The sequence below is a fragment of the Phodopus roborovskii genome, unplaced genomic scaffold (genome assembly GCF_943737965.1).
Source record: "Phodopus roborovskii unplaced genomic scaffold, PHOROB, whole genome shotgun sequence".
NCBI classification, from domain to species: Eukaryota; Metazoa; Chordata; class Mammalia; order Rodentia; family Cricetidae; genus Phodopus; species Phodopus roborovskii.
This window is the reverse complement of record NW_026126645.1, coordinates 9,987,342-10,011,441: the sequence shown is the minus strand read 5'-3', so window position 1 is coordinate 10,011,441 and position 24,100 is coordinate 9,987,342. Positions and strand designations below refer to the sequence as shown.

Sequence of the window (24,100 nt, the reverse complement as noted above, 5' to 3'; positions counted from 1 at the left end):
TGAAGTGTTGCCCCTTGAAGTTGGTGGAGTGCTCCTTCCCAGAGCTGCTCCAGTGGATGGATGTAGTGTGACCTCGTTTTGTATACTGTTTCTGTTCTTTTGCTCTAAGTTGTATTTTCCTAGTTAGATATTGCAGCCTAAGGTAGCGCGAGGGTTACTGGAAACAGGAAAGGCCTCTGGTTGCACCCTTTCACTGCTCTGCCATTTTCTCCTTGGGTCAGTGCGGGACTCAAGGACGGATGATGTTTACACGTTTGAGGAATGGTGTTTTTATGATTGTGTTCTGGATGCGGACGGTTAGACCCAAGCAGTCCAGCTACAGATTGAGGGAAGTCCCAGAGACTGTTTATTGGTGAGGAAACTCATGCCTGTGCTTGGCTACTCCTTCTTCTCCACGCTTAGCACACAGTTCTTATGAAGCGTTCAGTTGGAACGATGTCTAATGAGAAGGCTGTGTGTATCTCTGAAAGCTAAGGAAGGAGGCAGTCAGGTTTGGAAAACTGGCTTTGATGGCTAAGAGAAATGTAAGGCAGTACGTGGACTGACTCTTAGTGTTTCCCATCCACACATTTTAAATTACATTTATTTGTTGTGTGTGTGTGTGTGTGTGTGCGTGTGTGTATGCATATATAACACACATGCATACATGGTACATTGCTGTGTGTGGAGGTCATACGACACCCCGTGGAGTTGGTCCTCTCCTTTAACCATGGGGGTTCCAGAGATGAAAACGAGGTCATCAGACTTGGCAGCAAGTGCTCTAATTTACCCTTTGAGCCATTTTGCCTGCCTTGCTATTATTTCATATTTTGAAGCTGCCAAGCAGAAAATGTCATGAAAATATCTTCTTTTCCCCTCGTGTAAACTTGTCTTGAGGTTCTGCTTGCTGTGACTTTTGGTCTCAGTCATAGACTCAGTTGCCAGGCCCACCATCAGATAACCCCTGGGCTTTATTTTATATACAGGACACTTGATCATCAGTAACAAACCAGATAGTAGTGTTGATGGCCTGTCATTTTGTTCCCTTCTGCCAGCCTTTCATATCCTCAACAATACCACCATCCAGTTTAAACTGGAGAAGATCCCTATCGAGAGAGAGTCTGAGCTGACTTTCTCCCTCAGTCCAGATGACCTGGGGACAGCCAGCATCATGAAGATTGAAGGAAAATTTGTCAACCCAGTTCAGGTAAACTAACACAGGATTGATTATCAGGTCAGGGCAGCTGAGAGCCAATCAGGTTGTGTTTGTTGTCTGAGATGCCGGAGACCTGATGCATTTTAGCTTTTGGAACTGAGCGCATTCAGGACGTTTATAAGCCCTTATGATCAGTCAAGCATCTCTGATCTTTGAAGTCTGAAATGGTCTTAAGTTGGAAACCTTTGAATGTTGTATCAGCTATCAGAAAGCTTCAGATTTCACAGGTATTTGAATTTCAGGTTAGGGACATATAGTTTGCCTTTGTTTATTTCAGTTCTATTTTATGTGTGTGGCTGTTTTGTGTGTGTGTGTGTTTGTGTGTATGGAGTGCACCGTGTATGTGTCTGGTGTCCAAGTAGTCCAGATGAAGGTGCCTGATTGTGTAGAACTAGAGTTATAGATGATTGTGAGCTACTATGTGGTTGCGGGGAATTGAACCTGGGTCCTCTACAAGTGCTTTTAATTGCTAAGTCATCTCTTCAGCTCAGTGTTGTATTTATTTTATATTTATATTGTATATAATGCTCAGATTATAATGGTACATATTTATGTATATTTTATGTATATATGGTATATATTATGTGTGTATATTTATGTATATTAAGCATTAGAAGGAAAATATGTAGGTTCAAGGAAATAACCATCAATGCATGTTCATGTTGTTGATGACTTGTTCTAATAGACAAGGCACAGCTCTGTAGCCCAGGCTGACTTAAATTCATAATTCTCCTGACGCAGCCTCTCAGGTACTGGGATCCCCACAGCAACATGGGATCCTTTTGTCATGTGACCCCTGGGCGGTGGCTCTCTTCCTGTGCCACAGGGGAAGAGAGTGGATCTCTGATTCCATGCCCAAAAGCCAGTTGCTCTTTCCCAGGGGGATGTAATTCTCACCCCACCTTCCCCCGGGACACACTTGGTCTAGACTATAGAACAGTGTGATTTGACCATTGACAGATCCTTTCAATAGAGTTAGGCTTGCCCTCTCTGGATTGAATTGAGCCAGATGGGACACACACAGGTGTGTGTGTGTGTGTGTGTGTGTGTGTGTTTGCGAACTGTGTATGTCTCTTTCATATGTTGTTTTTTTTTCCCCCTTTCAGATTTCATAGGACTAGGAAAGGTTAGAAAACACATGTACTCCGAATCTTAGGACAGTTGACCCTCTGTCAGGCTGCCGTGGGTCATGAGTTTGTCTTTCAGTTGCTCTGAAGTAACCCACGAACATGTATCTATCTCTGTTGGTGTCAGTGACTCCTAGGTGTGGGTCTTGGGGTGAGAAACCTTCCCCCAGCTCTCTCTCTGTCTCTGTCTCTCATTCTCTCTCACACACACACTTAAATTTTTTTCTTCTGTATGTATGGGTGTTTTATTTATTGTATGCATGTCTGTGTACCACATGTGTGCCCAGTGCCCACAGAAGCCAGAAGAGGTCATCAAATCCCTTGGGACTGGAGTTACATATGGTTGAGGGTTTGGGTGCTGGGAATTGAACTTGGGTCCTCTGTAAGAGTATCCAGTACTCTAAAGCACTGAGCCATCTCTCCAGTCCCCCTGTCCCTATTTTATTGAGACAGGTTCTCATGTAGCCCAGGTTGGCTTCTAACTTGCTATGTTGCTGAGGAAAACTATGAATGTCTGATTCTCCTGTTTCTATTTTCTAGTACTAGGCTCATTTTGTTTTTTAAATGAAATATTTTGGGGCAGGTGGCAGGTAAAGGGTTTGCTGTGAGAGCAGGATGGCCCAGGTTCCATCTCTGGGACCTACACAAGGTGGGAGGGGAAAACAGCTTCGTAAGATTGTGCTGTGACTCTAACACGCTCTGCACACATAAGATTAACAAACGTTACAAACAAACAAACAAACAAACATTACAAGGCAAATCCCAGACTTATTTCACTTCATCTTGTATATTTGAAATGTGTTTCTTTGAACTGTGTGTCGTCTTGTGTATTGCAATGGCTTTTGATTCTGAAGAATGTCTTCGCTTTGGCTTGTTTGCAATGGGATCCAAGCAAGATCTGCAGATTGCAGTTAGATGTTGTGTCTTTAGGTCTCTCTGGATCTGCCCAGCCCTATCTGCCATGCTATAATTTTGTGTGGTCACTGGTCAGTTGCCTATGGGATGTCGTCCATGGTATACTGGCTGTTGTTTGTGTCTTTCTGAATGTGTGTCTGCCATGAGCTACACGGATTTCTCTGGATTCTGGGTCTTTCCTTGGCTCTGCTTCTCTTTGCCTAGAACTTCACAGGTGCTGTCATGCACCTCCGGTTATATTATATCTGTCACACAGTGTCTGCATTTGATGAGGGTGTGTAGGTGGAAAAGCCTGATCTCTCACTTGCAAAATTCCCTGTCAGTCATTTCTGTTACTTCATTTCACTAATGAACTCTGTGGGGATGAAGATTAAATTAGGGGTTATAGAACGGTCACTTTCCAAGTCTGTCAAAATTTCTGTGTCTATGAGTTGGAATCCCTCTGTTAATTGCCCTTAATTAGTAAAAAAGATGTACTTGAAAATATTTTTAAATAAGAAATTCTAACTAAAAGAGACTAAGAAGCCGGGGGTGCAGCTCCATGACAGTGTTTGCCTATCGTGCATAGGGCTCTGGGTCCCATCCCAGCCCCAACAGCGGAAACCAAGGAAAAACATATAATTGCAGATGAGCACTGTTCTAAAAGTCTTGTTTGTCAGTCCTGGGCTGTGCCCAACGTTAGACCCTTGGAAGTCTCCTTCTTGCTTTCTGCAGTTATTTTGTGTGGTTAGAAAGAGTGGCTTTGCTGACTGGAGCATACGAGGAATGCTCATTGCATGTTGGTGTCTGTAGGTTATTTTGCAAGGGGCTAGGGAGAGCCTTGTTAATGGAGGTGGACGGAAGGAGGAAAGAACATAAAAGAAATGATGGTCTTTGATGCCAGCTAATGTAAAGCTTCTTGGGAAACAGAAGTACCAACCGGGAGTTTAGGCTCTATGGTAAGAATAGTGTTGGAGGGGACTGGAGAGGTGGCTCAGTGGCTAGGGTCACTTACTGCTCTTCTGGAAGGCCCCAGTTAGGTTCCCAGCATTCATGCTGGTGGGCTGCCTGTAAGGTGAGGTGGTGTGTGTCGGGGGTGGGGGTGGGTGGGTCCTGACTCTTCTGCCTCCATGGGCACTTGTGCTCCTGTATACCCCCATACACAAAATTACAAATACATTCAAAAAGGTGGTCTGGAGTAACTGGGTTGTTCTCTTTGAATGCAGGTGGTATTAGCCAAGCACGTGTATGAGCAGGTTTTACAGACGCTGGACAACCTTGTGTACAGCGAAGATCTGAATAAGTTTGTGACCAGTGCTGCATCCTCCCCCTGCCCTAACTCGCCCTTGCCTCCACTCAGTTCCTGTGGAGAACCTTCTGTGGAGAGGAAGGAGAACGGATTGTTCAGTCATTCGAGCTTCTCCAGCACCTCTCAGAAGTCCTTGTCTGTGAAGGAAGCCAAAGCGTTCACTCAGATTCAAGCCAACTTCTGTATATCGGAGCTGCAGGTGCAGCTGAGTGGGGACCTGACTTTGGGGGCCCAAGGGCTGGTGAGCCTAAAGTTCCAGGATTTTGAGGTGGAGTTCAGTAAAGACCACCCACAGACCTTGTCCATTCAGATTGCCCTGCGCTCGCTCCTCATGGAAGACCTACTGGAGAAGAATCCAGACTCCAAGTATAAGAGCCTGATGGTGTCTCGAGGGGCTCCCAAGCCATCTAGCTTATCACAGAAGGAGTATCTCTCCCAGTCTTGCCCTTCCGTGTCCAGCGTGGAGTATCCCGACATGCCCCGGTCTCTCCCTTCCCACATGGAGGAAGCTCCTAATGTCTTCCAGTTGTATCAAAGACCCATCTCCACATCCCGGAAAAAGCAAAAGGAAGTTCAGGACAAGAGCTACCCTATGACCCCACCTCCTTCTCCCACAGTGGACGAGCCCAAGGTGCTTTCTGGAAAAAACAAATTCGACGATTCCTTGGTCCACATCAATATATTCTTGGTGGACAAAAAACACCCAGAATTCTCTTCCAGTTACAACCGCATTAACCGAAGCATCGACGTTGACTTTAACTGCTTGGATGTGCTGATCACCCTGCAAACCTGGGTGGTGATTCTGGACTTTTTTGGGATTGGCTCCACTGCCGACAACCATGCCATGCGGACGCCGCCTGAGGGCCCTCTACAGAGTGTGAAGTCGGAGGCCAGGGCTTCCGTGGAGTCTGAGCTCCAGGAGCCAGTGAACTCCAAGCTGGATCTCAAGGTATATGGCTGGTTACACTGATGAGTCTGAATCAGATCCCAATGGGAGTATTTCCCATTTTTCCTGGAAAAGAGCTCTCATTGGGCGAGGGCTGTGTAATCTCTGTCTGGCTGTTGAGAAATATAGACATTAGAGACATTGATATCTTGGAAAGGGTTTTGTTGTTGTAAACTCCATCTGGAGGCAGAGAGAATATGTAGTGAATATGCAGTTTAAGCAGCTTGTCTCACCCAGGCCATGTGATTCCAGGGAATCCTTTTTGTTTCTCTAGCTTGTTCCCTCACTGTTCGTCTTCTATGAAGACGTGAGGGGCGTGTGCCAAACACCTAGCCAAGAGTCAGGGGCACGGCAGCAGTTTCTACTCTGCGCCTCTGTGCATGGCTTTCTTGCTGGTTTCCCTCCCTCTCACAGGCTGTTGTCACTGGGTTCACTGTAGGGTGCCATGGAACGCAGTGTGCAAAGCTAGATTGCCTGTTGGCATCCAGTTTTTATTATGACATGGATTGCCGTGCTTGTATTCAGACTGTAATGTTAAATATTAAAAAAAAAATAACCCATAAGATAGCATTGAAGACTAGATTTAAGGCAGTCCGCTGTGAATGGTGGGAGGGACAGCAGGTAGGTACACCGAGTTGAACCGTGAAGGGCAATACAGGCCTGTTGTAAGTTGTAAGGCCTGTTCGGAGTTCTGGCACCTGTGCAGCAGCAGCTGGTGCCTTCCGTGTGCCCAGGGAGGACAGTCTTTATCTGCATGTCTTGGTGCGTGTGGCCTTGCATGTACTGCTGGGAGAGCCAGGTGAGAACTCTGTTACCCCATGTTGGTGCTGTCTTGCTTTTCTTACCCACCTGGGAGGAGAGATGGGGGCGAGGGGTGGGGGTGGGGACAGTTCTGCCTCTTACTCAGTTGTCTGGGAAAGCCATGTCTGCCTCTTGCTCAGCGGGAGGGCGAACACACTGCTTGGCTGCACTCTGAGGCTCTGGGGCATTGGGCCTAGCAAGGTGACTGGAAGTGGCGGTGTTCAGTCACTCTTTGGTTGCATTTGATATGTTACAAAGGTAACTTTATTCTCCTGGTGCCAGTGGGGATCTGCCTCAGGAATCCTTCCCTGCTATGGTAAGATGTAGTGTGCTCTTGGGGGCTTCTTTGCAAAGACCAGTGCTGTAGGAGCTACATTTTTTGAGACAAGAATTTTTGAACATTTTCTTTATTTCTCACTCTCTCTTTCTTTTCCTTCCTTCCTTCCTTCCTTCCTTCCTTCCTTCCTTCCTTCCTTCCTTCCTCCCTCCCTCCATCTCTCCCTCCCTCCTTCCTTCCTTCTCTCTCTCTCTCTCTCTCTCTCTCTCTCCCTCTCTCTATGGGGCCTTGAGAAATGATAACATCTCCGACTGAGGTCACTGCTCTGAGGACAGTGCTCAGCCCACTTTCTTTGCCTTTTTTTTTTTTTTTTTGAGGTCCTATTCCTCCTTTCTGCTCCCATTTTCCCTTTTTCTCTTGAGCGTTGTACCCATCCAACAACTCCTGAGGTTCGATTGTGTGAAGACTTGGAGGACAAAGGGGTGTGTGGCACACATGTTCTTCTACCTCCTGGTCCTTCTCTTCTGTCAGAGCCTGGCCCCTAAGGCAGAGGAGCTGGGACTGACCCAGCAAATTCTTAGACATATAAGTGTCTTCAGTGGTTGGAATTACTTTAGTGTAATGCAGCCTGTTAGAGAATTCTATTGTTGAGACAAGAGGACTCTGTCCCTGTCCCCCTGAAGTCCCATTGCTGAACAGAGACCTGGCAGGATTTCAGGTCATTTTCATCATTTGCCTACATAGATTTTATAGGTGAGACCTGACTTACAGACTCGTGAGTCATTACAGTACTATGCACTGCTAACAGCTGATACTAAGACGAGGAGCCTCGTTTTATACCATGTAGCATGTCACCACCATCAGAAGAGTATAGAGGAGAGGCCACAGGCGCTGAAATTGGAATTCCTCCCTCATGTGCTTGATTAGCAGATCTGCTTTGGGCACAAATGCAATTGGTGTCATGAAATGTTTGCGCTGGGGAGGAGGCTCAGCAGGTATAAGTGTCTGCTATCTTGGGTTGGATTCCCAGAACCTGCACAGTGGAAGAAGGGGAAGGAGAGAAGATTCATTCCCACAGATTGCCCTCTGACCGCCAGACATGTGTGTGCATGTGCATGCGCACACGCACGCACGCACGCACACACACACACACACACACACACACACACACACACACACACACACACGATAAATAATAAAAGATTTACTTTCACCTTTCCAAACTGTCCCTGTTCTTACCCATTCTGCCCTGTTCCCATCATTGACTGACCTTTTGCTTTGTACCTTGTGTCCTAGGTTCATTCGCTTTCTCTTGTGCTGAGCAAGGCCACCAGTGAGCTGGCTAAAGCAAATGTGTCCAAATTAGTAGCACACGTGGAGATGATTGGTAAGTGGGGCAAGACCAAACATGCCGAGTGAGGTGTGTTCCAACACCCGGCACAAAGCTAGCTGTCCTCACATGCCAAGTGAGGCGTCCATCTGTGGCTTGATGTGGGTATTGGTATAGCCATTTATGGTGGTGATCCCAAATCCTGGCTTTGGGAGCAGTATGGTCTGGATGTCTTATTACAAAGGCAGGCAATGGTGCAGCCCCCTCCCTGCTCCTCTCCTATCTCATCCAAGGGCCCAGCATCTATCTGTGTAGTGTGACCACATGGTTTGTTTGTTTTTTGTTTTGTTTTTTTGTTTTTTGGTTTAAATTGGGATACTTTTTTCCTCTGCATAAGAATAGGTTATAAGAGGAACAACCCTTTTTTTTCTTACACGCTGATCCCAGTTCCCTAGCTATCCCTCGCTCCCTCCCTCCCATGCCCCCCAACCCCCCTCCCACCCCACCCCCTACCACTACACAGGGAGGGTGAGGCCTTCCAGGAGGGATCAACAAAAACCTGTCAAGGCTTTTGGAGTAGGGTCTAGGCCCTCCCTCCTGCCTCAAGGCTAAGGGAGTGTCCTTCCATGGGGAATGCGCTCCCAAAGTCCTTTCGCGCACCAGGGATACATCCTGGTTCCACTGTCAGAGGTAAATTGGGATACTTTTGAGAGTGAAATGGAGACATATTAATAGGTAGATATAGAAGACAGTCAGGTCAAAGGGATGTCTGTTGAAAATGGGACAAGCTCATTCTGTTTGTGCTCTTAAGTCGGGATGCTGCCAAGAGAGAGCATGGTGTTCTGCAGCAGACTCTAGTAGCAAAGCTGGCCTCTTCCTGCTGGGCTTTTGTAGGTTGGAATTCTTACTAGAACACCATGTTCTAAGTGATAGGGTTTATAAAGCATGAGCTCAAAAATACTATCCTTCCTTATAAATATAAATAAATTTACACTTATGTATAAATATAATGATTACATAATATAAATACACACACACATATATATATATGTATATATGTATATATACACCTTTGAATCTCTGGGAGCTGACCTGGCCTGCCAGAGGTGTATACCTTGGTGATTATGGTGACAGCTGTGTAAAGTTATGATTAGTTTTGTCCTGTAGAGATAATAGTTCAGTAGCTGGCTTGGAACTTCTATGCAGGCCAGGCTTCAACTCCCAGGGATCCACCTGCCTCTGCCTCCTGATTACTGGGATTACAGGCGTGCACCAGCCACAGCACCCTGCAGGAAGGAACATTTTATGCTCACGTTCCAGTACATGTGCCCACAGCCATTTCCCTGCTCTCACCCCAGGGCTGTGCTCCTGCCAGAAGACTCTTTTCCAATCAGTGTCAGCACCATCGTCCCCACGCATCAGCGGGTTTTCTTCTTTTATCAAGTCACTGCAAGCCCACACGTGTTGCTTAAGCAGCTGACACAGACACTTCCTCCCTTGTTCTTTTATTCCTAGTACAATGAATAGACCTTCCCACTTCTAGCCAGCAGTCTGGCCTTAGAGGACCCTGCTTCTATCTGCAGCTGCCAGTATTTGGTCCTTCATGTTGGAAACGATTTAGTTTGATTTCCTTTCCTTGTAGACGTGCCCTCTGGTATTCAGTGTTGCTGGCTTGTGTAGATTTGTTGTTTAGACTCGTTCAATTCCCTTAGACTTTGACATTGAAACCCTTAGACATAGCACATCAAATGTCTTGGCATCTGGAAATTTATCTCTGATATTTAGTTTGATTAAAAAATGGAAGTCTGAGGCATGTGCACGTCTGTTTTAATTCAGATATAATAAACAATTCAGAAAAGGTCTGTCATAACGTGTTCTAATTTTAACACTGTAGAGGGAGACCTGGCCTTGCAGGGAAGCATTGGTAGCCTGTCCCTGAGTGACCTCACACCACATGGAGACTTCTACAGAGAACGCTTTACCACGAGTGGAGAAGAGGCTCTCATCTTCCAGACTTTCAAGTAAAACATGCATGTCTTCTCTCTGGGCTTTGTTGTGTGTCAGGTCACTGTTGGAATCCTTTTTAAATGTTGTTTTACATGTGTTTATTTTCTGTGTGTCTCCCACTGTGTGTGTGTGTGTGTGTGTGTGTGTGTGTGTGTGTGTGTGTGTGTGTAAGTCAGAGGACATCTTGCTGAGTTGGTTCTCTCCTTCCACTATGTAGGTTCTGGGGATCCAACCCAGGTCACTAGGTGGCAAGCGTTCATCCACTGAACTGTTTTGCCAGCTCACTGTTTAAAATTCTTATTGACTGAGCAGGGGAAAAATTTTACTTTCCTAAGTAAAATTTAAATAATCTAGCTTGTGAGGAGTCCTGATTAGTACTGAATTTTATTAAAGAGATTTGCATTGGAGATTACTTAGTGTCATAAGCATATGGGAAAAGATGGAAATAATCCCAATTATCAGAAGACCTGGGCTTTGTCAGCTCCTACCAACTTGCCGTGTGACCTAAAGCAAGTCATTTAATCTCTGTGTGCCACTTTCCCCCAGTCTGTAATGGGGCCCTGAGCTGAGCAATCTCCACACTTCTGCGTAGCATTGAGCATTCTCGCCTGACTTAGTCTGAGAGTCCTACTGACACTAAGTGAAGTGAGCGTATTCTTTTTATGAATAAGTATGACTTATATTGAATTCCTGCTGGACTTTAGAAGGTGTCATTAGGCCGGGGTCTGCTTACTTTAAGGAATGGTTTTCCTAGATGAGGTTTCCCGCTTTCTTGAGAGGAATTAGAAAATGTGGTTGTATGTTGGTATTATGTACCTTGTAGGCTCCTGTTCAGGCCCCTACCACTTTTGGAGTGCTGAGAAAAGTGGTTCCCAAAAACCATGTGTGGGCTGAGGATGTATTTTACTGGTAGAGTGCTTGCTAGCTTGCGCAAAGCTGTGGGTTCACTCTCTAGCAAACCCCCGTAGCTCACTCTCCCCCAAGTCTGAGAACTATTCATTGTGAGGTTGCCGCACAGACTTCAGAGTTTAGTTTGATTTGCTTATTTTATACACAACAATGGCATGGTTCTACAATAAATGAGATAATTAATGTGAACCTTAATTCTCTGCTTGGCTCAAAAGTACATTCCTTGGTAAATGTGACTGTGTCCTGTGTAATCATTTCTTTCTTGGCACCACAGTTCATTCGATTCCAGGTGGGTTAAAAGTCCTCTGCTGGTCCTTGATTCTACACACAACATTGCAGTTTGCATTTCACTGACGTAAAAAGGCAACTCCTCTCTGTGTTTTAGATGCTCCCTTTTCCCAGAAGCAAGTCCTTCCATTTCTCCATGGCTTTTAAAATTACTTCCCAAACCTGCACTGTGACTGTCTCTGCCAGGGACAGCTGCAGTTCTTACAGCAGGGATGGGAGGGGCTGTGCAAGGGTAGCACTCTGGTGGCTTCGGTATTTTCTGGAGGGGTGGTGAGCTTTGTGCTCAGTGGTGCCTGCTGTTGGCAGCCCTGTGTGCCACACCATCCTTATTTTGATGTCCTTATTATTAAATTATTAACAGGCTTGTTTCGGGGGGTGGGGGGAGGTGTCCATTTTAACACTAAAGCTTTTTGGAGGGGAAACCCTTAAATCAACCTTAGTTTTCTTCTAATACTCCAATCCTGCTGATGTCTGAGTCCTATTTTTGTCCTAATTTCCAGATATGGGCAGCCAGATCCTCTGCTCCAGAGAGAGCATGACATTCGCGTGAGCCTCCAGATGGCCTCTGTGCAGTATGTGCACACGCAGCGCTTTCAGGCTGAGGTGGTGGCCTTCATTCAGCACTTCACTCAGCTGCAAGATGTCTTAGGGCGCCAGCGAGCTGCTCTCGAGGGTCAGACGGTGGGTAGCATCATGTCTCCAAGTTGCTTTTTCAATTTGACTGAGCCATAGAACTTCAAAACAATTGCTTTCCTTTACTGAAAGTAGATAATTTCATAGAGTATATGCTGATCATGGTTTCCTCTCTCCCAGCTCCTCCCAGTCTCTTCCCATCTAGATCTACACCCTTTCTGTATATAGTTAAAAAACAAAACAGGCATCCAAAGAATAACAATAAAATAAAGTAAAATGTTGTGGTGTGTGTGTGTGTGTGTATGTGTATGTTTCTCTGTCTCTGTGTGTGTGCACATGTACGCGTGTGTGTGCATGCATGCATGCTTGCTTATGTGGGAACATATAGACATCAGAAGTTAATATCAGGGGCTGAAGAGATGGCTCAGGGTTAAGAACACTGGCTGCCCAGCAACCACATGGTGACTCACAACCATCTGTAATGAGATCTGGTACCCTCTTCTGACCTGCAAGCATACATGTAGGCTGAACACTGTATACATAATAAATAAATAAAAATCTTAAAAAAAAAAAAAAGAAAAGAAAAGAAATTGACATCAGTTATCTTATGCAACCACTTCCCATTAAGTTTTTGAGACAAGCTCTCTCAATGAACCTGAAGCTAGCTGTTCCATTTAGCGTGGCTGGCCAGCAAATCGTCACTAGGACTTACTTTCCTGTCTCTGCTCCCTAGCCCTGGGGTTACAGGCATGTGCTGTCATGATAAAACATCCCAACACAAAGCAACTTCGGGGAGAAAAGGGTTTATTTAGCCCATACTCTGGGTTGCAGTCCATCATAAAAGGCTGGGAAGTCACAGTGGCTGGAGCTTTTGGCAACTGCTCACATCATATCTCTGGTCAAGAGCAGAGAAACAGATGCACGCATGTTCACTCTCTTGCTTGTTCAGCTTGATTTCTGCATTCCAAAAGAGCCCAGGAACCTGTTCTTAGGGGATATTGGGCTTGGTCCTTTGGTGGGTGTAGATCAGTGACAGAGCACTAGGTTCAATCCCCAGAATCCCCTCACCTGCAGAACCGCTTTATACTGTAAGGTTGTTATTTTTCTCTTAAAAGCAGCACAGAGGGGCTGGAGAGATGGCTCAGTGGTTAAGAGCACTGGCTGTTCTTGCAGAGGACCTAGGTTCGGTTCCTAGCACCCACATAGTGGTTATGAACTATCTGTAACTCCAGTGCCAGGGAATCTGATGCCCCCTTCTACCTTCCTAGACACCAGGCACTCCTATAGCGTACATATGTACATTCAGGCACATACCTATATGCATAAAACACATTGCCAGGTGTGGTGGCACATAACTTTTAATCCCAGAATTGGGAGGCAGAGGCAGATGGATCTCTGAGATTGTGGCATCGTAGTCTACAGATGGAGTTCCAGGACAGCTAGGGCTGTGGATAAACCCTGTCTTAAACAAACCAACTGAACAAAGAAACAAAGAAACAAACACCAAACTAACAAAACAAATTTAAAAGCAGCATAGGCCTGGTGAGATGATGCAGTTGGTAAGAGTCCTTGTTATATTACACATGTCCCACACTCTAATATATTATTTTCATCATCATTGTGAAAGTCTTTTCCCATTTCTCGTATGATTTATTCTCTAATCTGTAGGTTATTTAGAAGTATGAAATTAATTTCCAAATATTTGGGGACTTTCCATTATTTTGTTTTTTGACTCTAATTTCCTCTGGTGGCCACCAATGAAATATTGTGTTCTTTAATTGCTGTATAAGTTTATGAGAGTTTTGGACCCCATGGAGGTCTGATTATAAGACTGGAGAACTAACTGAGTCTCTGGGAACTTTTCTTTCTCACCAGGTGAGGGACCAGGCGCAGCGATGCTCCAGGGTTCTTCTGGATATTGAGGCTGGTGCCCCTGTGCTTCTCATCCCAGAAAGTTCCAGATCAAATAACCTGATAGTAGCAAATTTGGGCAAGTTGAAAGTGAAGAACAAGTTTCTCTTTGCAGGTGTTCCTGGAACCTTTTTACAGGATAAGGTGAGCCTTAGCATCTGTGGCTGTTAAGTTTACCTTGAATTTGATTGTAAGCTGAGATGTTCCCAGTCCACAGCTCAGGGGCTGTTTGTTAACTTCTGAGGCCCTGTGGCTTGGAGGTTTCTTTACCATTTTATTGACATTTCCACTAACCTCTTCAGCTGAAATAGTGTGAAGTTGTAACCCTCATTAAATGCTATTGACTTGTTTTAGGCATCAGCCCTGTGGGACCAGTCTTCTACCGGGCACAGTGCTCTCTACAAGCATAGAAGCGTTTCTGGGGAGCGAGGTCACTTAGTGGGTAAAAGGACTTACCACCAGCCTGATCACCCGAATTCAGTTCCTGGAACCCATAGGAAGAGAGAACCAAACCCCAAAAGTTGTTTTCTGATGCCCGCATGTACACACACACACACAATCATAGTCAATCATAAAAGGAAGGCATTCCTTTCTGGGTGAGCTCTTTTCCTGATTTGTCCTATTTTTTACCTGAAGACAGTTACAAATGTCTTAGTGGTAAGATGTTAGACCGTGTCCTGCTGCAGATTTAAATGATCTGGACATTTGTTTCTTATCGTGTTTGGAGTACTCGGCTGGAGGTCTGCCAGCATTTTCACGCTACATCTGGGAAAGCTAGGACTCTGATCGTGAACAGCCAGGAAGCTCCAAAGCCAAGTGGACCTTGGGGGCACTCTGATGACCCCCTCGCTGGCTTCTGCCTCCCGGGAGCCTGAGTGACATGTCTAAACAGTAGAGATGCCATTCTCAGGGTATGTGCTCACCACTGCTTGCTAGTCTCCAGGCCTCCACGGCCTGTGCTTACTCAGTACAAACTCATCTTTAGTGCATGGGAAATGCACTTACTGGAATCCCTGTCAGCTGTGCCTGTTTGTCACCTCAGCAGCCAAAAATGTGGGAAAAGAGATTGGTGTTTGGGAGATGAGCATAAGATAGGAAAAGAGATAGGCGTCAAGGAAGTGAGTATAAAATCTGATTGTGAGCTCATCAGAACAACAAAAATAGCAGTAAGTAGTTGATGCTTGTTGAACACCATTGCATGTCATTTGGTGCTAACTCCTTTACATAAAAAACAAAAAAACCAAAAACAAACAAACAAACAAAAAAAAAACCCTGTTTCTTCATACCACTTCTGACATCATCTGTGTGCGGGCTTCTCTACCCACTCTGTTTTTAACATTGTAGAAAGCTGTTGGGAGTTCAAGTCAGTCATGGTGCAACTACCTGAAGTTAGCTAGCTTGGGCTAGCCACAGGTCTAGGGACTCACATTTCTGACTAACTAGTGACAGATTAGGAGTTTCCACAATGCTCCCTCAGGTCCAGTAAGTTGCTATAAGAGCTCGTAGAACTCTGGGGAAGCACATTTGCTGGCTCCTTTACAGAGGGAAGAAAAGGCTCCGATAAAGGATCGGATGCATAGGTGTGTAGGGTGAGGATGTGGTAGGGTTAGGGGCACAGAGACCTCTCTGGAATGCACTGGTACATGCCCCCTTCTCTTGCATGCGTATCTACTAATTTGTAACGACGAGTCCACTGTGTGTGCTCTGTTGGTGAGCCCCTTGGCCCTTCATGACAGCACTTTATCTCTAGCCCTGCTTCCTTTCTGGAGGTCTAGGGAGTACGACAGAAAGTTCCTGGAGCCACATAGCCAGTGCTTTGGAATGTGTTCTCGATGGATACATCTTTATTTTGAGGTCACACTGGATGTTTGAGGCATAAAGTCACCTGTAGTCAGAAATCTAGTTTAGTAGCACTGTTTTGTGTCTCTCCCCTTCCCAAAAAAGGAATAGGCTCATTGTCTGTGTATGAGCAGACAAGTGTGCTCTAAAGTTAGCTGTGGATGAACAATTGCCAAACTGTTTCAAGGTGTTTTTTATAAAATGATTCCTATTTTTGTTAAGCCAAATAACAACACAAATTATAGCATTTTAATGACAAAGACTTGCCTATCTTTGTTTTTGAGGATTTGATTTCAGGTGGCAGTACCTACAGAGATTTCCTTTTCTTCAGGGTATAAAGTAGATTCCTTCCTTCCTTCCTTCCTTCCTTCCTTCCTTCCTTCCTTCCTTCCTTCCTTTTTCCCTCTCTCCCTCCCTCCCTTCTTCCCTCCCTTTTCCTTCCTTCCTTCCACTATTGGGGGGGGGGTGGCAAAAAACAACCTTATGGGATTCAGCAGTCAGTTCACATTCATGTACTTAAGATAGAACAAAATCAAGCCACTCAAAGCCCCCCAAATGCTGACTCTTTGAAATGTTCCACTGTGGGAGAGGCCTGCTTTGTTACTCTCTGTGCCAACACTTTGGGGAGTTACTCCTCACCTGAGGAGAGAAGCTTTTCTTAAGGCTTGTATTCAGGGTTTTTTTTTTTTTTTTTTTTTTAGCCCTGGCTAGTACTTCCTGAATGACCTCATTTATATCCAGAGATCCTAGGACAGCTGCTGTGTTACACACTGGTGGTTGTTTGTGGAATTCCATAAGGCTGTGTGGAGTGTATCATTGTTCAGATCTCTATGATCTGGTGTGCTTAGCTGTGCCATTCACCTCTCCTCATAGGTGCTCAGTATTGACTGATGGTTTCTTTGATACTTTCCTCTTCCACATTGCATTTACACTTGCCTGTTGATGTTCTTGCTCATGTGAGGTAGTCTAATATGCAGTCCAGTGGCCCAAGAACGCCACTTGACACGGAGTCTGTGGATTGCTGGAGCACTTGTACCTTGTGTCCTCAGGTTTTATGACTTCCGAATGTGGGGACAGTTTCCTATAAAATCACGTCTTACAGAAGACATGTTTGGATTTTTGGCATACACTTGCCTTTCCATAGCTTATACTTAAACCATAATTTCTAAGTTGAGTCTCTCAAAAGTGCCGGGTTGATCTCCTCGAGCCACTGTCTTATTTAAACTAACTACAGAGGGGACGTGGAGGTAGGTAGGTCAAGTCTAAGAGCAACAAGCAGTCTCTGCAGCTGAAGTACGCAGAGCACAAGGGCAGTTTTTATATGGAGACATTTACCCAGTGACCTTCCTTGAAAAGAAATGCAGGGAGCTTGTGCTACTGTTAAGAACTGGAGAGATCATGGGGTTTCACCTTGTAGTTCAAAGCTGAGGAGTCAGCCTTGCAGCAGCAGCAGGGAACCATTGCTTCTCATTGCTGCCGGGGTATATGTGACAGGGCCAAGAAGAAGCTGTCCCACGATGTAGAAGCCACACACAGACAGGGCTCACAGGGAAGGAGCTGAAAAGTCAATGACTGGCTCACTCTGTGGAATCAACTAAAAGCTCTCAGCAAGATGAGTCCTGTCCTTTCTAGAGACTTCCAGGGCTGGCTTTACTCTATGGGCAGAAACCTGAGCTCCTCTGCTTGCCTTCTTTTCATTTCTGTGGCTATGTAGATGTGAATGTGCTGGGGGCCTAGGGTGCACAGCATCTCCCTGGGGTAATTGTGCTGCGGCCATATTGCCATTGGGCACTTTCTGTTTATATATATCCCAGGCTGGCTTCAAACTCATGTGCGGCTGGGGGTAACTTTGAACCCCTCCCACCTCTACCTGGGATTACAGGCGTGTGCAACCACATCCAGTTGATTTGGTGCTGGAATTGGACCCAGGGCTTCTTGTAGACTAGGGAGGCATTCTGATACCTTAGACACATCTTCATTCCCCTAGATACATTTTCCCTCTCCCCCAAAAGTAAATATGTTGTATGGTCGAGAGAGTTGCTTTGGTTGAATTTGACTGAAATTGGTTTTTGTTCCTGCGCCAAGAGACAGTGTCTTCTTGCAATGCTGCTGTAGCTCTCAACAGGTGTGGAGCCTTTGGCAGCATTTTTGAAGATGATTGTGTCACAACCCTCACTTTCTTGGCTCTAGGTCTGAGGGCAGTGTGCCCACTACAGTCTGAGAGCCTAGAGACTAGGATGTGATTTATGAGCCACTGAAGGTATTGTTACCCCCTCATCTCTGCATCCTACTTTTCTTTTGTTCCTCCTAGGAATCCGTGCCTTCAGCTTCTCCTACAGGTACACCCAAACACAGCATGAAAAAGACGACAAGCACAGAGGATCCCAAGGGGCCGCATGGACAGGGGCTGTTCATGATGCCTCCTGCAGGGATGGGCCTTGGCAGCCTGAAGAGTGAGTTTGTACCCAGTGCCTCTATCAAGCAGCGTGGGCAGCAGGCCGTGCCACCTGTTAGCCAAAGTTCCAGCAGCCCAGGTAAGCAAAGAAGAAAGAGCTGCACAGTGAAGGTGGGGCTTGCCCTGAAGCCCTTCCGGGGAGCTCTGTGGAGCTCAAGGCTGATGTGAGGAGGTGTCTATGGGATGCCCAGGCCTCATGCTGCTTTTGAGGCATGTGTGTCTTAGGCGGGTTTAGTCTCTGATAACCTCTGAAGTAGTTCATTAGAGGATGTGACAGAAATGAAGACTGTCAGTTATCTGGGGGACTCTCACAGGTCCTTATGAGCTCTTACCAGACTTTCAGGTCACTGTTTTGTTCCCAAAATAAGACGCTAAGGTTAGTGTCAGTGAGGCTTAAGGATAGAAATGCTGTAAAACGACCTTGGAGGCTGTTGTCACCTTGCTATGGATACTCTTGTTTCTATTGTTTTTCCTCTTTGGGCTTTTTGGAGAAGACAGTTGATCAGGGTGACTTTATCTCTGAGCTCTGATTGGTGCTGTGGTATTTGGAGGGGTGGCTTGAACCGCTCTGTAAGAGGTTAAGACGATGACGATTAGACATGCAGCAGCCTGACATATAGGTGGATGCCTGTATGAAGAGATTGGGGTGGGGAGGACGATGATGACTAGGGAGATGGCTAGCGAGAGTGCTTGCACACGAGCATGAGGCCTGCCATTTAATTCCCAGTCCTCATGTTAAACGACAATAGCAACAAAACTGGACAAAGTGACATATGCCTGCAATACCAGTGCTGGGAAGGTGGAGGCAGGGGGATCCCTGGGATTGTTGGTCAGCCAGTCTAGCTGAATGGGTAAGCTCCAGGTTGAGTGAGGGACTTCGCTCCAAAAATAAGGTGTAGAACAATTGAGGAAGATGACACAAGACAAGTGAATGTGCATGGACGTTGCACACATGCATATATACAAACATGTACAAACACATAAATGACATTTGGAACGTCTTACAGGAATGTGTCTGTTCCAACATCATTCCTCCTACCCCGCTGACGGTTTTTACTAAAATTCGCTCCTCAGTGGTACATGGCCTTGGACGAAGGTTGTGGTTTTCTCACAGTTTCCATGCAGTTCTACTTCTACAGCTGCTCCCTATCACTGTGGCCATGGCCTTACTGTTCTACATCTCTCTCACTGATCAGTCCTGCTCTCATGGGTTTCACATATTTGTTAGAACAGCCATTCCATCAAGAACTGTTTACCAAGTTCCTGCTTAATGCCAGGTGTTATAGTATATGTATATATGTACACATATATACATATATGTATATATATACATATACATACATGTATATATATACATACACATACATACATGTATGTGTATATACATATACATATACACATACATGTATACATCCCCTTAGATATAGTTCCTCCCAGGGTGGTACTTCCAGGAGAAAGATATTAGATGAACATTAGCATTGATAGGTTATAGTACATGTTATGGGAAAGACAGAAGAAAATTGAGGACCCGATGTAGATCAAGGTGGGAAGGTCATGGTACTGATGAGGCTGCCAAGAAGCAAAGAGCATGGCCTTTTGGGAGATGCAAAAGCCTGGAGTCCTGAAATGTGGAGAGCAACCGGGAGACTGGCTTGAGCTGAAGTCAGAAGAGTGGGCTGTGGGCTTACCTAGGACCCTGCAAGCATTTACAGGGAGTTTGGCAGAACTTTTGATTAAACATAGCCACTGAAATTTCCAAAGGAAGGGACTCTTTCAGTTGTCTTGTGGAAAGAATGTGGAATTATGTAGGCACATTGGAGGATTGTTTGTGGAGGTGTTGTAGGCAAGGGTGAACTTGGTTTGGGTTTGATCAGTAGTGGTAGAAATGGCTAAACATAGTATGTGAGCAGCATGGCCAGGTGTGAAGGGTGGGCAGCAGCGTGTGCTGGACACAGAGCTATGATGTTTTGCATGGTGGGCATGGTGGGCTCTTGAGGCCGTAGTTGAGGCCCCTGACAGCCAGGTTGCTGAGTAGTGCAGAGCAGGGCAACAGCTGGTTCTGATTTTCAAGGACCGAATGAACGGACTCTGACACTGTAGTTTGCTCAGGCCCAGGCCTCTCTGCATGCTACTCTTGCCCTTACCTCTTTTCCCTTGGGCCCTTGTAGAAGACCATGTCTGCCTGCTGGATTGCATTGTCGTGGATCTGCAGGATATGGACATCTTTGCTGCAGAGAGACGTCCCAGAGAGGGCTCTCAAGCCTCCGACAGCAGCAGTGGGGACCTGATCTTCCCTTCCTATTTTGTGCGACAGACAGGAGGAAGTCTCTTAACTGAGCCTTGTAGGCTGAAATTGCAGGTGGAGAGGAATTTGGACAAGTGAGTGTTTTATCTGAGTGCCATGTAAGTAGAATGTTAGCAGCTTAGAAATCAGAGCCGGAAGGTAAGTGAGGAGCATTTCTTTTCCTATGTAGTAATGTTAATTGAGTCCTTGCTATGTGCTAGATGTAAGGGAGTCTGTGGTAGAAGAGAAACTGCTGCCGTCAAAGAGGAAGGTGTTTAGATGGCTCTAATTTAGTGTTTGATTGGGGGGGGTGGTGGTGGTGGTGGTCTCTTTTGTAACCTTGCCTTGGGGACAAAGAAGAAAGAGTTAGGATTTATTTAGCATGGACTTAAGTGGTGATAGGGAGATAGTGAGAACAGGCAGGGTATCTGGAAGATGGGCATCTGGAGTAAGTGTGCCAAGTGTAATAGACTCTGGACCTGTTCCTGCTGACCCCTGGAGCCCACATCAGGGAGCCTATTGAGAGTGCCGGAGGCTTGTCTGTAGTTAGAGCAATCATTGATTCGGTTCTCACTGGCTTCACCCTTGCCTGAGAAACTTGATGACCCTAGACCAGCAGAATCATGCTCAGGGCCAAAGCTTGGGTGTGTATTTAGCAAGGTGGTGGCCTAGGGAGTGAGAGCTCCTGCTTGCCTGGACCACACATGGGGGCTGGAAGCACTGATTACAGCAAATCACATCTTTCAGTAACGGTGCTTTGGTGTGGCAGAAAGCAGTATTTTGCATCTTAGCTCCAAGGAAAGATAGAAAGTGTCTAGATGGCAACCAAAGAGATTTGTTGAGGCTGGAGATGGCTCAGTGGTGAAAAGAGCTTGCTGCTCTTCTGGGAATCCAAGTTTGGTCCCTATCATCTGTGCCAGGCACCTCACAATGTGCCTTCCTCTGGGATAACACACCTGCACACACATGTGTACACACAGATGAAGTAAAATGAACAAAACCCAAACAAAGATATTTGCAATGGGGACACTCGTTGAACAGCCGCTTTCCGGTCCTCGGGTTTGGGCAACTCACTTCACGTCACTTTCCATTTCGGTTTAGCTCACTGGGGTGTTTCTCTCACTGGAACCTGTTATTCCAGTGCTCACTGGCTGGTGTCCAGTTATGGTTGGTATGGGCTCTGTTTGGCTAGCCTGGCTTGGCCATCCTAAGAACTTCTTATTTAGGAGCCAAACCCTTGGTTTTCTCTGCAAGCAATGATCTTTTAAAAAGCGTTTTTCTTTTCTGCTTCTCTAAACTTCTCCCCTCCCTTTGGTGCTGTGTGGAGTGTGGCAAGGCTGTGTCGCTCCGTGAGAATATACCAGCGGCTGTGCTGTCCACTCCCCACCCACGAGTGTGCCACATGGCAGTGCTTCCCAGTTGTCCTTTGTCATTCGCATTATTGGTCTTTAAAACTCTACTGTGGGACTAGAGAGATGGCTCAGAGGGTAAGAGCTGTGCTGCTCTGGAAAGGCCCTGAGTTCGGTTCCCAGCACCTGTGTCAGGAGGCTTATCTGTAACTCCAGCTTCAGGGGATCCCATGCCTCTGGCCTCCTTGGATGCCTGCACTCAGCATGCATACATCTTCCCCCTGCTCCCTTGTGTACATTAAATAAAACAAAACAAAGCAGCTTTATTGTATATAGGTTTTCCCCTTGCAGACAAGTCAGATTTATTTACTTTTTATTTATTTTTGGCAGTCTGAAGAGTTAAACTTAGGGACATAGTATATGTCAGACAAGCACCCTACCATGGAGCTATATCCCCAGCTCTAGAGCAGGTGTGTGTGTGTGTGTGTGTGTGTGTGTGTATGTGTATGTGTGTATCCTAGCCTTTGAGTTCATGTTTTCAGATATTGTATATTGGGGACCCATGATGCCTGTTACACCCATGAAAGACAGAGAGAGCTCTTTAATCCTAGCATGAGGTATGTGTGTCCTGGCTGCCCTGGGCTTCTTCTGTCTCAGTCCAGCTCCTCCGGGTACTGTCAGGTATCATCCTGAGGCGTGTCCCCCTTGCCTCAGGAGGGAAGACTCGTTTCTTCTTGCTCCTATTGGAGCTGTAGCTAAGAGTCTCCATCTGCCTTTATTACGTCCCCACCTGGAATGTTTAAGCTATTTTTGAGTCTTGTGAGATTTTCCTTATTACTAGGATAGTTAGGACTGGTATGGTTACAACTGTAATTCCAGTATTCATGAGGGAGAGGATTGCTTTGAGTTCAAGAGTATGGGCCACAATGTCAGACTGTCTCAAAAACAAGCCAAAGCAAAACAACAACAACCAAAAAAAAAAAAAAAAAAAAAAAAAACAACAACAAAAAAAAACCCAAACCCAAAATCAAAACAAAGCTTGGGGCTGGAGAGATGTCAGTTTTAAGCTCTGGTTCCCGGCACCCATATGGCATCTGAAAACCACCTATAACTCCATATCCAGGGGATAAGATTCCCTCTTCTGGCTTCTACAGACACTACACACATGTAGTGTATAGGAATACATGCAGGCAAAACGACCATATATGTACAATAAAAAGAAGCAGCATTAGTTCATACATGTTTGTGTGTCTATGTTCATATTTGTGTATGCACTTATTTGGCATGGTGGAGGTAGAGCCTGGGGTCCATGTGTACTGGACTACTGAGCTACATCCCCAGCTCATTAGGCCGGGTTTCCTCTGTGCACATTTGGATGCTAAAAGTCTCTTTGCAGTTAAAGCATGGCAGTCACAGTCATAGTAACTTGATCCTTGGGAGATATATGACTTTTTTTTTTTTTTTTGCCATTGGTAGTAAGTGGCTGATAATATAGGTAGCCACATTGCAGCCTTACATTTGGCTGTACTGTTCCAAGGCATTTAGTGACTTATTCCTGAGAGTGGCCTCCTTTCTTTCTCATAGAGAAATAAGCCACACCGTTGCAGACATATCTGTCCATGGCAGTCTGTCATCCGTGCACTGCTCCCTGGATCTGTGTAAATACAAGCTGATCCGTGGCTTACTAGAGAACAACCTGGGGGAGCCCATAGAAGAGTTCATGCGGCCTTACGACCTGCAGGATCCCAGGATTCATGTGAGTGAGACGGACTGGGTGTCCGTCTGTAACTGTAGCCTTAGCTGATGGTCGCCCGTGTGGATATTCCTCCAAGAAGGTGGGGAGCAGAAGGGAGTGGGTGAGGCAGCGAGTGGGTTGGACTTCTTTACCTTTGAGTTTATTTTCAGGTTGGCACCGTCACCCGAGGTTTGACTAGCGTTTTCCCTTCACAGACTGTGCTGAGCGGAGAAGTGTACACTTGCATGTGCTTCCTCATTGATATGGTGAACGTGAGTCTGGAGCTCAAGGATCCGAAAGGAAAAGAAGGCACTGGCTCCCTAGCCAGGTCAGACTTCCATTAACTCTGATTTTACTGGTAGTTGAGAATGATGTGAGAATGCACCCGTTCCCATTAGCACAGGGCAGAGTGCGATGGTGTGTGAGGTGAGGAAGTGTGTAAGTGCTGTGTGTGTGTGTTTGTTCATGCATGTGTGTGAGGGTGTGTTGTGTAAGGAGTACGGTTTTTCCGCCCGCCGCCTGGTCTTGTCCTGCTGCTGCGCCAGCCCCAAATAATACACAGAGACTCTGTATTTGATTCAATGCTGTTGGCCCGGTTACTTGTTTCTTATCGGCTAGCTCTGCCTTAATTATTAACCCATTTCTGCTGATCTATGTATTTCTCTTACCGGGGAGCCAGCGGCATACTGCTTTCTTCAGACTCTCCATCTTGACTCCTCCTTCCTACTTCCTATTTCCTCCTTGTCTCCTAGTCCCTCCTATCTTCCTTTCCTATTGGCCAACAGTGCTTTATTCATTAACCAGTATGAGA

At 45.9% G+C, this 24,100-nt stretch overlaps 1 protein-coding gene across 2 annotated transcripts in view; it reads left to right on the top strand.

Moving 5' to 3' along the window:
- Positions 1-24,100, top strand: part of Vps13d (vacuolar protein sorting 13 homolog D) — a 213,117-nt gene that overhangs the window by 37,433 nt on the left and 151,584 nt on the right. For both annotated transcript variants that reach the window (XM_051173625.1, XM_051173624.1), the window contains 10 exons: positions 1,035-1,186; positions 4,443-5,474; positions 7,846-7,936; positions 9,774-9,900; positions 11,584-11,764; positions 13,592-13,771; positions 17,778-18,000; positions 20,090-20,300; positions 23,139-23,310; positions 23,505-23,617. In XM_051173625.1, coding sequence (XP_051029582.1) covers positions 1,035-1,186; positions 4,443-5,474; positions 7,846-7,936; positions 9,774-9,900; positions 11,584-11,764; positions 13,592-13,771; positions 17,778-18,000; positions 20,090-20,300; positions 23,139-23,310; positions 23,505-23,617 — 2,482 coding nt within the window. The remainder of the gene's footprint in view (positions 1-1,034; positions 1,187-4,442; positions 5,475-7,845; positions 7,937-9,773; positions 9,901-11,583; positions 11,765-13,591; positions 13,772-17,777; positions 18,001-20,089; positions 20,301-23,138; positions 23,311-23,504; positions 23,618-24,100) is intronic.